At 31.9% G+C, this 13,290-nt stretch overlaps 1 protein-coding gene across 1 annotated transcript; it reads right to left on the bottom strand.

Moving 5' to 3' along the window:
• Positions 1-2,168: 2,168 nt before the first annotated feature.
• On the bottom strand, positions 2,169-10,597 carry LOC114174160 (ubiquitin-conjugating enzyme E2 variant 1B-like). Its single transcript, XM_028058936.2, has 5 exons — positions 10,419-10,597; positions 8,367-8,506; positions 3,519-3,644; positions 3,229-3,355; positions 2,169-2,436 (listed from the first exon to the last, which is right to left on the bottom strand). Exons 1-5 carry the CDS (start codon positions 10,444-10,446, stop codon positions 2,378-2,380), a joined length of 480 nt encoding a protein of 159 aa, XP_027914737.1. The 5' UTR covers positions 10,447-10,597; the 3' UTR covers positions 2,169-2,377.
• Between the last annotated feature and the right edge of the window lie 2,693 nt (positions 10,598-13,290).

Genomic DNA, 13,290 nt, shown 5'->3' with positions numbered 1-13,290 from the left:
AAGTTCTCAATTTGATGAGTCTTAATACAAAATCTTCAATTTTTCAAATGTGAAAATTAAGTGTGAATAGATAAAGATGAAAAAAAAGAGTAGTTTGAAATCAATGAAAGGAGAATTTTTTGGTTAATTGCAATGTGTGAAATGCATCAATAAATGGAGTTTGTCGAAAAGAGTAGATACTTTCTTAAATTGTATATATTTTTTATTTCTTTTACTAGGCGAAGAGATGTGCTTTTTCTTATTACTCTTAATTAATGTGTTACTATGCAACAAAATTAATAATAATTAAAAACAATTGATACGTGGTTTAAACTTTAAGCATGCGTGATTGGAAGTTAGGGTGACGTGATGTACTAAACATGTTTAACATTATTTTATGATAATAAATAGTTAATTTATATGATTATCATATACATAATATTTATCCTAATTCACAATTTATTATTTTTAAGTCAAAATACATTTTAATTATTATAATTCACAATGTCAAGTCTAGAATAATCAATAATTCGAAAAACTCTTACTTTTTAGTTTTATTTTTGATGTTTTTGCCTTTAATTATTCGTGAAAAACTCTTATTAGAATATTTAAAATGTTTTATGGATAAAATGTGTTGTTGCTTGAAGCAATTTGCATGAATATAAAAAATTGGTTTTCATAATTAAGAGATTCGAAAGTTTTGGTACGCCACACGAAATGAATTTGGTTGTGGTCCCAAAGTTGGAAATTGTGATATTCATTATCGATAGAAGATTTTGTTTTTTTTATCAACATAATAATTTTATTCCCAATATAGGATATAAGAGTATATCACACACACTTCATTATTTCATGGAATTTGGCGTTAGAAAGTCTAATTGTGGGTGTGAGTTTTGTATTTGGACTGGTAACTTAGTTGGAATTTGATTTTGTAGGAATTGAATGACAGTTCGAATTTTTATTTAAAAAAATTGAAAATTTAAATATAATAATTAACATATAAATAAACGCAATAATTTTTTAAAAAGAAGGGCAAAGATAAACTAAAAAAAAAGTATTAAATATAACTTAAATGAGGGAATTGTGAATAATAAATTATATGATAGAATAAAGTGGTTTAAATTGAATAAATATTAATTTGGATTTTGGAAGGAAATGTAGAATACAAAATGTGGGTTATTATTATAATTATTTTAATAATTATATGCATGAATATAATTACTATCTAAACGATGGAAAAGATTTATTAATCATAAAAGGTGACAATTAATTTGAAATAATTATTAAATAATAATTTTATGTTTTAAATTTGGTGATAGAAATAAAAATATTAATGGATAAAACGAGAAAATTATTTGTAAAAAATTAGAAAATTAAAATTTGTCATGATGTGCTATTTAACCTAGAATTTATTATACATATTAGCAGAAATATAATAATAAATTTATCTAAGAATATTTGGAAAACACTCATTTAAATACTATATAAAACTGTATCTACGAAAAATCATTTTAATATATAGTTAATAATTAAAATTTTATTTATTTAAGAGTTAAAATGATAGAAAGTATATACAACTGGAAAAAGATAAATATAAATGAATTTTTCTTATGTCATATTGGTTACAAATCATTTGTTCAAGTGTTGTCATACATAAATATGTTGTCCTATCATTTTTCATGTCACATGCTTGGATGAAGAAATTGAGTCATTTTTCACAAAAGTTCATTTACGTGATGTTAGTGCTGGTTTTGATTTGTGTAAGTCATGCATAAAATTTTATCAAGAACTTAAATTAGACGGTGATAGTTAATTTTTGCTACTTGTTTACATTTATGTGGGATTGTCATTATTTAAGACTTCTAGAGAGAATCCAAAATTATGAAGAAAACAACATCCCATTGTTTAAATCATAACATACCATCACATCACATGTGCCAACCAATATTTAATACGAAGTGACATTTGATAAAGTTTTGTAAAGAAATGGAGTTTAAGATGAAAGTGTAGGGTAGAGATGAGTCATTCTTTATTGGGTTACCAACCTAACATAACAAGACAGACCAAAAACATAATTTAACCAAACACTGAGTTCCACCATTGAAACTAAGCATCGTTTGATGATAGGTCAAATGTTATCCCATAAGACACAAGTATACAGATGAAAGACAGGAAAAAGAAGAAGAGGATTTTAAACTGCGAAATTAGAGTCCGCTGTAGAAACAGCCTCAGTAGAATAAAAGGATTCACAAGAGCTGATATGATAGTCACTACTATATCTTGGATTGCTCCAAATGGTCCATAATTACATTATAAATGCCTTATGCATGCGTCCGTGAACGTGGATCATCTATTGAATATAGTTATTTACATTATTATTCTTGGATTCTCCACTGAATTACACAATACAACATCTCACCACCAGACCCTTTTGATCAATTCTGGCTTCTTCATTGCCTACACTCATAAAATAACCATTCAGTATGCTCAAGCCATTTAAGATTCATCACAAAAATAAATCATCCAACAACCAATATACAAAGGTAAGCTACTGCTCATCAAAATTGTTTATAAACTACTAAGAACAGGCGAGAAGATAAAATGGAAAAGAAATTGAGATACCAAAAAATATATCTTCAGGAAAGGAAGTTGCTACCAAAAAATCTCAGATTTCAAAGAACTATATTTGCAAACGAGTGATAATTTATGTACAAAATATATAATTTACTTCCTGAATTTAATTAAGATGAACTGAGATTCAAGAAAAAAAAAATGTGGGGATTATCATTACAAATATAACACTATTTCATCTTCAAGCTTTTAACAGATGACACAACAAACAAAAGCACTTCCTAAGACTACTTGGTGAAAGAATAAGCCAAAATTTCAAAAGTCGTAAAAAATCTAACAAATTTAAATCCTAACTTGGTTGCAAGTGATTTGGCATCTTCATATTTCACAATCACCAACTTCCTTATTACAAGTTCAAAAAAGTTAATTCTATTAACAATCTCTGATACTTAACTTTCAATCACTAACCAAAAGACGAAGTAACTTTATATACAAGAGTCAGAACATCTTTGCCTACAGCTTTAGACTATGACAAGACACACAAATAATGACAGCACACACTGAGAAGTAAACCAAACAAATTATAGATACCACTAACAATTACGAAAGATGTTTACCAATATAGCAATTTATAAAATATATAAACAAATAGCGACAAGAAAAATAAGATAGATGCACCTTCAGGAGGCTGAGTTAGCTTCCGATTTTGTGGTGACATCATTTCTTTCTTCAATTGCAACAAAATGTCTTCCATTGTTCGCTCACGTTTCCAATTAGCAAGCATAGGAAACAAATGTGGCTCAACCTGGTAATTTGGTGATTAATGAGTTCAATTTCACTCACGCAAGAGTAATGACAGACACATGTCATGTTAATCCTAAAAATCCAGTCTAGTGAATTTAGTGAGTTCAATTTCAATTTAGTGATTAATGAGCTCAATTCCAATTACGAAAAAAATTCTCTCTTACCACTCCACTTTCTTGATTGACACATGTCATGTTAATCCTTGTTTGAAATCGAACAGATGGAGGATTGTCAGGGTAATCCTTGCCACAAAACAATTTCAACTGGTAGATACGTCCTTCATGAACAGTCTGGTAAAATGACATGACAGGAGAAACAAGCCATATCAACATATTATTAGATAGATACAAGTCTCAGTTTTGCTTAGCAGCTAGAAAGTGAAACGCATTATTTAAAGAAATTAAAAGTAATCAGTGAACACTACAGGAAATGGAGTAAAAATGAGATGAGATGAAAGAAAGTGGGATTTAATTATTCAGAAACATTAATTTATTTTTCATTTAATTCCTATCATTATAAAACCAATTATTTCATTACACATTTGCTTGTTACTTAAAGCGAAACAAACGCAACCAAAGCCTTTTATTACAGGTAGGTTGACAACTTGAATCAAATGATACCATTGTGTTCTGTCAAAACCAACCCTCCCTAGAGGCCAATCCTCCCTAGAGGCCAATCCTTATAACGGTTTTAACTCATTTTCTAGTCTTCACCCTCCAATTATTGGGCTATTCTTCATTGATATTGTCACATCTCCACAGCATCTTTTCCATGACACTCATCTTGGCAACAAAGCACCAACTCCGAAACAATGCTGGCATGGACTCTAAAGCAGGGTTAGAGCCTAAAATATAGGACACGCCACCATCGCTAACATACATACATACATAATACACACACACATGCATATATATTTGAGAATTAAGATTCACACTTTAAAATCAAATTTGCTATATTTTTCCTACAATAACAGTCCTCACAATAGAATTCTTATTAAGAAACATATATTTTAAAGAGTTAAAATAAATAGTTAAATCTTATGGATACAAAACTAAAAAAAAAAATGCTACACGTCATGGATTATTTATAATATAATTTGTTTTCTTTTTATTTCGTTTTACCTTTTTATGATAAATACTGTTTAGAAATTGTTTAGCTAATAATAGGTGTCAACTCACTTTCATTTATCATGCTCAAATTGTGTAGACAAAATGTCTAAAGATGTGTTGAAGAGTCAGAGCTCAAAAAGAAAATTTAATTGTAACAAGGTCAAGGAGTATCTAACACTTGCCGAATACTTACTGGACACTTGTCTCAAACATGTCTAACAATAAATGTATCAAACATATCAACATGGTAGTAGAATTGTGCTGTGTTAGGAGAAGGAAAAATGACCCAGATCAAGTCTATTTGGATATTACTAAAAACCTGATTGTGGGAAGAATAATCATGATAGGGTAATAAAGTTTCAAAAATGAATTCTGTGTATATAGAAAATCATAAGAGATTTCTTTGGTCACATGTGGACAAACATATAAGAGACCTTTGTGTTAGTTGGTAGCATTGGTGTGGGCCTAAGAAAAATGATGCAGATTTAGTTCATTTGGATAGCATTGAAATTTGAAGACCCAAACAGTACTGCTCTTTAAAGAAAAAAATCAATTCCATGCGAATAGAATTGATCTTGAGAGAAGTGAAAATCTTGTCATTTGACTCAAAATATATGGCATTACAAAAATGATTGTCTACTTTATCATCCAAACCAAACCTCAGCTTTAAAAAACTATTTCCAAACACGTTTTCTACAATCTCAATTCTTTCATAATCAATACTACTGAAATCTAAAATCTCATAAGATCTTGGAATTTGGTATCTCAAAACAATTCTCTAGAAGCTAAATGGTTTCCTCGGTGCTCATGCTTCCATATAAATTCTGTGGCATCAAGTAAATCAGAACTGGTAGGCCTTGACCAGAAATGAGTACAAACCAAGCAGAACAGCTACCACACTAGCTCTCGCAAGTCTAATTACCGAGGGAATGCTTTCTTTATACGACTGATTGTTTTCAGTTTGGTTGATGTTAAACCTATGAATTCTGGGTGGACATTTAGGTACAGACATTCCTTTTCAGAGACTTTACTTTTCTTTCTCCATCTGTTTACTTTGCATAATCTGCCCCTTATCTTGTATTCTAATTCCTAGTCAAGAATTCAAGATCATTCTTGAAAGTGAGATCTTCATTTCCATACAGATTTGAGTGACAGACAAACAGTAAAATCAAAACGGCGTTTTATTTCACTTTAGACTACTCTGAACCAATTTGCATAGGAGAGTTTGGACCATTGATTTTCTAGTCTAGTGTTTAAGCTCCTTCAAATTTTTCCTTCAGTTGCTATACTCCTGACCTAAGACTGCTTCGTCCTTAACAAAATCATTTGGAAATTCAAAACACCCTCACTCAGATGGAAGTACTCCACAGGATTAGCACAAACAACTTGATGCAAATTTGAGGAACTTACCTCACTTTTTCTCCAGATAGCTTCACTCTTAATATGATTCATACTTAACAAAAACCCATTTCGAAATCAAAGGCGTAGTCTTAGGTAACATTTTGATGAGATGCAAGTACTTAACAGGATTCGTACAAATATGTGAAATATGACTTTATGCAAATTTGAAAAACTTACCTAATTCTCCACCAAAGCTGCTACTTTGGAAGCTTTAATAGAATTTAAGAACGGATTTGTCCCACTAGATGACTTTCTAGGGGATAGTATGATATAAAGGTTGCCACAAAAAAGGAGGCTAAGGGGCTGATCGGTTTCAGAAATGTTTTCTATTTTCATTTTTAATTATAAAAATGTCACCTATTTTCATTTTGTTTCCTGTTTTCAACAATTTATATAGGAACAGTGAACAATAATAAGTTGTTTTCAATGTCTCGTACAGAAATCTTTGAAAACTTAAAATAAAATTAAAATAAGGTGACATTTTAATTAAAAGTTAAAATAGAATTAAACAGAAAACAAATTCTTAAAACAACCACGACAGTTCAATTTTGGCAGTTGGATGGTGCGTCTGGTTGGAAAATACACTTGCATGTTTAAAAGGGTTTCTCCCCCTCTGTGATTTCCTACATTTAACTAATGATAATTACTTTTTCTTTTACCCTATGTACTACACATGGCTGTTTCAAGGTTTTTCCTATTTCATATTTGCAAAGACACTGGAAAACCTTGGATCATTCATATTATTAATAGGCCAATACGTGTTTGTTACTTTTACTTTTGTGATTGATACAATTAATTCTACATCACCCAGAAAGGTATGCAACCAGAGCAAAACTCAAAAACCAGTTGACTTCTCATAATAAAATCCAAAAGGCCGAAACAGACATGAGCAAATAAACTTAGGAAGAAGAAGGAACAATATCAGTTTAAACATGACAGCTCTTACAGTGTACCAAGACACTTACCCGACTGTGTTTTCCATCTTGATCATCACTGACAAAGCAGGACCCCAAAAAATGGATGGTTTATAGAAGGACGACAAAGGGTTAGAATCAATTACCATGCTCTCTTGGCAGGGAGAGGGTAGAATTAATATCAAACTTCTATTAAAAAATATACATCGCAATTGATATGCTTCCAGATTATATAATGCTAATGGATTAAGGGTATTCCCAAACTTCTGTAATTAGGAATATTTTAACATAGTATTTTAATACATGTAAGTATGTATATATAACAATTATAGTAATTCAAGCAGGGAGGATGTAAGGTAGGTGTTATTTGTGATGGTAAGGTGCTTCTCAAGCTTAAAGAAAAAATAACCATACGGCCATAATACCTACTATGCTTTATGGTACCCACTGAATGGTGAGCTGTAAAGAGCATACAAGAACAGTGTTATATAGATGAGTATGTTTTGTGGATGGATTAACGGACACATAAAATGAGATGAAACCAGGAACAAAAGAGAGAAGAGAATAGCAGTACATAGAAATGGTAGATTGAAAACTGTTACTAAATCAAGTATATCCCGTCATTGCCCCAATTTAGGTCCCCCGAGCTATAGATGTGACTGAGTTTTTGAGACTAAGAAGTTTCCCACAATAATTGTATGCAACATTCTTCCAAACCTACAAGAATTGTACCAAACCTTGTAACAGAGTCACAAAGGCTCTCAGTAACTGACTCTAGAGGTTATTACTTTTCAGTTATCGTTTAACACCCCTTTTTAAACCCTAATTATTATGTACCTTGAGATATCACAACATCTCACTCATAAAGAAGAGTTGACGAAATGGAAGATGACCCAGAAATTATAGGTTAAAGGATTTTACAGAAAAAAAACAATTGAAACTCTTAAAAAGAAAATAGATCTAAATGACCTTTCTGTACATTAGGTTATGACAATCCAATGGTGTGATGTTACATTATCAATGTAGAAAACCTTATCCAATTAGAAAAGGCTTCTGTGTCATATGTATAAAACTAAGTCCAACCATAAAACCTTGAAATTCTTCTTTTTGGTTCATTGACGAGTCCATTTTTTTCTAAAACATATGTATGTACCCTCTGGACACTAAAAATAGAAGCCAACCAAAAAATATGTACAAAATAGAAAACACATTCATTCAATACACCTATTGAGTAGCACGACATCAATCAACAAAAAAGGAGCTGGCTTTACTAAAACATCTATATAATGAAGCTAATAAAATGAGCTATTAGTTATACTAGTGGAACCTTTATTTGTAACTTGTCATCCAAAATTTCAATCCATATATGACATTTATGCATGTCTGAAGAACATAAATATCAGTTTACAGATTATTGATCTATAACATTTTACTGAAAAATGTTCAACAACTCCCAGTTTCCTACTGAAGTTCAAAGTATTTACTTAGTCATAGAAGCAGATAAGAACGTTAGTTGGGGTTCCAAGTGTCAAAAATAACTAACAAAAGAAAAAGACAGTATTATTCCAGAAAAGCAGAGACAGCTTACACCAGGGGGTCCAATAATAGTCCCAGTCCACGACTGCATGTATATGTCATCAGCATCATCCATTCCGTAGCTAACAGTTCCATCTCCGATTCCCTTTTCACCTCTCTCAAGCTCTTCCAATAATCTGAAATTCCTAGGAACTGCAGGGGGCAAATAATTTAAGAGTAAATTTCAAATCTAAGTTCTACTAAGTCCTTCAAAACTGTTTAAATGGAATAGTTACAAGAGAAATGCAAGAAATACACTTTTTAACACAGTTCTAAACACATTCTGTTCTATTTGTGAAAATTTATTCCACATCACAAAATTTTGAGGGTTCCATGTCTATTTCAAGAATCTCTCTCGTGATATAGTAGTTTTCAACAAATGATAACCAATGAGAGAGTGTTAGAAGGTGTGTGTAACTAGAACTCCTCATCGTTGTGATGACTGATGAAGGGAGGCGTTAATAATTGATAAATTTACAAAGGGATTTTATAAGAAATTTTAAAGGAAAAATACAATTTGAGTGAGGATAAGGCATTCTCATAAACAGAAAACAAGATACAACAAAGATATTTGAGAAGAATCTGTAATGTAGCAAAGCTGCCCATTCTCTTTGCATGTCAGTAATATAAACCCATTTCAAACAGCCACAGGGAAAAAACCAATAGAATGCCCACAATTTAAATTAGCGATACATTTAAAGAAAAAAGAGTGGGAATATGAACCATGTTGCAATGATCAAGTAGCAAACCGTAAGTCATCAGTATCATCCTAAGAGTTCATTTATCACTATTACCGAATATGACCAAGGCCACCACCATTCATATATCAGTATTAAAATATATTTACAATAACTGGCAAAACAGAACTTAGGCAGATATATGATATATTTATTATTAGAGAGGAATCATTAACAGTGTCAGATTTATCAATTTCCCCTCAACACTACCTAACAAAATAACCAGATCTTAGGCAGCTCACCACCACATAGCCTCCACCCAGTAACGAAAAATATTATTGGATGGTCACTGCGTATTGTGTATCAAACTATACAGAACTAAAGCTTGTGTCATAAACTGGCTTTGAAAGTGTACGAACCAATATAGGAAATAACAAAACACTTTTTAGGTTTTCAACAACAATTAAACTTGTCACTCACAAGCAATGCATACACGCATGTTGTGATAAACTTAAAATGACTTCAAACATAAACTAACTCCACAATACTGTGTATGACTAGGAGGATGGCATAATCAATGTACCCCCACAGCATAATTTAAATTTGTCCAGTAAGTTGATGAAACATAATTCCACCATTATATTACTATATTCATACCTTCACAAAGAGAAAAATACTTAAACAGATGGCAGCACAAGAACTTCAGCTGCGATAAGTGGCAAAAGTAAAAACCGAGAACCACAATTGAGCTACAACATCAAGGCTTTTGTGGTCTCCGAAACCCTATTGCAGCCACCTCAGCCCAATATCAAGGATAACAAATTCAAAATTTGCCAAAAAAAAAATCACAACTGCAATCGCGCAAGCACCATTTAAAACCCCGCATGGACTGCCCACAGCAACTCAATTGCCTCGTGCAGCAAGCTTTATACTAGATAGCAGACACAACATTGGCTAACGATTCCACCAATTACAGAAATCTTGAAGTAAAAATCTGCGTAACTCCCTTTCCATTTATTTCAGAATTGGTTATAGCATGGGGTGACTATTTTCCGGAGAAAAATGAAAGAAAGGAATCACCCCCTCTCCAATCACCATAACAATAAATAAAAAGTCAATTGTAATCATATACCTCCAAAATCAAAAGTCATTTATAAGTTACGGTTGTAACCAACTCATCATAACCCAACACAGGCACCCAATTCAAAACTAAAAATGGAACGCAACTAGAAACAGTGGGCTATGGCCAGAGCAAGCACAAAGTCTCGTTCCTCAATTAGGGAAGCACAAGATCACAAAAAACATGAAGAGTCCCAAAGCATTTAAGGATTGAAAAATTGAAGAACTGGAAAGGCAAATAACGATTGGTAAAAGGAATGAGTGCTCACCGACGACGCTGGATCCTTCGGAACCCATCACGATTGCGAGAAATTGAAACACTGAAAACGGGTAGGGTTTGTTTGGAGAATCGATAGAGAGAAGAAAGAAAGAAAGGTACCAAGTTTTATATATTTGGTGATGTTGCTGTTAGTTGTACTCCAATCCAACTACTGTAGAGGTTGGGAATATTTGTAAATTTAACCTAAATACATAGTTTCCATTTAGAAAACAAAAACATGTATTTTTTTTAATTTAATTTTATTAATTTTCGAATAAACATATTCGACGTCTTCATAAGTTAAAAAAAAACATGTATAATATTTAGTTAGATGAAACTAAACTTAACTTTTAAATTTTGATTATCAAATTTACTTATGAGAGAATGAGAAAAAAATAATTTCTTTTTCAAATTGTGTTGAAAGCTAAACGGTTTATAAATAAGAGTGAGTATTGTTGTAAATTTCTCTATGAATACTTTTGATACACAAAAATAAATGGAAGAAATTGTGTCAGTTCTCTATAAAGGAAAATCAACATGTACATATGACAAAAGTATTGTTTTTATGTGAAAAATGAGTGAATGGATTAATTTAAATAAGTGTTAATTAAATTTAGATCATGCTGAGTACCTTATTTATTTCATGATATATATTTATTTGAGTAGTATAACTAATAAATAAGATATGGCTTTTTGCTTTTAAGTTGGTGGGTGGAAAGTAAGAGAAGCGGAATAGATAACAAAATAAAGTGAATTTAGATAAATGAAAAGAGTACAAATACACCTTTGAAACATTCAGAAATTCAACCTAGCTAAAAAAGTGTGCAACTGTTGTATAGGGTTTTTATTTCCTCCTATCTCTTCCATTTTAATTTTGATTTCGTCCTTCCAAGCATGTTAATGTATTTTAGGCTTTTGGGATTTGAAATGATTTTGGGGATTGTTTGTGTTTAGGGTAAACATTTTGAAGGTGTGTTTAAACTTCAAGTCTTTGGTCATGAGAAATAAGTTTTTATGTTGAAAGATGTTATTTTTTGTCTCGACTTTTAAACAATGTAGGACTATTGAATGTTGAAATAAATCTCTCAGTTCATAGTCAAGGGAGGTTTTGAGACGAAAGTCAAATCTATTAAGATAATATCATTGAGATCAATCATCATATTTGTGTTTGTTTTTGCAGGATGGAAAACAGACTACAAAGACTCCTTAAAACACTCATCTCTTCACTCAACCTTTAGGCCTAGATATCTCTAAGTTCGGATATAACTTATTTATATTAGGTTTATGGGCCCTTAGCTAGCTAGGTTTGGACTATATAGATAATTATCATAATTAATCAGCTTAATGATCTGCTAATAAAAGTGATCATAGCAAAAGAGAACATGACAACCAACATAGAAAAATAAAGGGTAAGCTAATGGCAATTTTTAACATCCACAATGCTTATAATTGTATTATGAGAAAGCTACTAACATTTATATCAATCATGCATTCATAAAAACAAAGATCATATTATAAAGGATTACAAATATACTAATTCTAGATTCAAATTCGAATTTATGCATTGAATCAAACACTAGAAGTCATGTACCTACCATAAGATCATGAAAGAAATGCCATAATTGGTTGTTAGTTTCCCACTAAGGGTGTAAATTTATTCGTTCAAGAAAATAGTTTCTTCAGGGATTTGGTTTGATAAAATAGTAATCTATAATCTATTCAAGTTTGTTACAAAACAATGATAAATGTTTGAAAATAAGTTTGCATAAAAATAAAGATAAGTGATGTTGATTAAGATGTTTGGCTTGAACTTGGCTTCTCTCACTTAACTACACCACCCTTGATTCTCTACAAGTTTTTATAGTCTCCTCTTTAAGCTAGGTTGGGCCAAAGCATGAAGATGATGGGTATGGTGTTGAGTGGTGCGCGAAAGTAAGGCGATGAAGGGGAAAAGCTCTCATTTTGTGGTGGGATGGAGATGGTTGATGTTTCTCTTTGAGAGTTTGGGTTAACTCTAACGAAGGGTGGCTAGAGGGAACACTTGGGATGCTCTAGCCTTGACTTAGAGACTAGTTAAAAAAGGTTAAATATTTTGGCAACATTTCATTGCAAATCTCAAACTGGTTTTACAAGGAGGGAAACACCTATATTTATAAAAGAAGGTGTCTCCAAAGTAGACACAAACATTAAAAATGCTTCCATGGCTCCAAACTATAAAAAAAAACTTATCTTAGTGAAGGAGAGGAGGACTTTTGGCCACTAACTTTCAGGAAAAAACTCTCTACTAACTTTCAGGAAAAACCACTACTCTTGCAAAAGTTCCCCACTGGAATCATGACACATGGTCACTTATCCTAATGTGGGGCGCCCTTCATCATGCCTTGTCCACCAAGTTATGTTAAAAACTTAAACTAACCAAGATTACTTAAGTTAGGCTCAAATTGGATGTTGACCCAATTTGACCAAAGCTCTATACTACTTGGCCCTTAATACGAGGCCTAAAAGGAAATTTGACATTACTTTATCCTTAATAGAAGGTCTAGATATTCCCAATCTACTATAAGTGCTCCATGATGGCCCAAGGGAGAAAAGCTTGGCTTCACCTTGCATACATAACTCTAACTCTTCATGAAAGTGCTTAGTCCATGCTAGGAGGTATGTCATCATCCTCTCCCTCTTCAAAAGGATTTGCCCTCAAATCTTCAATTCTTTGTTTCCTCTTGGAGATGTTTGGTTTTCTTTCCCTGGGGTCAAATACCCTTATACAAAAAACAAGAGACAAGGTAAGTGTTATTAGAATAATTATCCAAAGCATGTAGCTCCCAAGGATCATACACTTGTGATCAAATGAATGATCAAGGCATTGAAGTTGGGGAGCATTT

Source organism: Vigna unguiculata, chromosome 2 (genome assembly GCF_037176805.1).
Source record: "Vigna unguiculata cultivar grain cowpea cultivar isolate G323 ecotype 2 chromosome 2, ASM3717680v1, whole genome shotgun sequence".
Classification (NCBI taxonomy): domain Eukaryota; kingdom Viridiplantae; phylum Streptophyta; class Magnoliopsida; order Fabales; family Fabaceae; genus Vigna; species Vigna unguiculata.
This window is presented reverse-complemented; position numbering and strand designations above follow the sequence as displayed.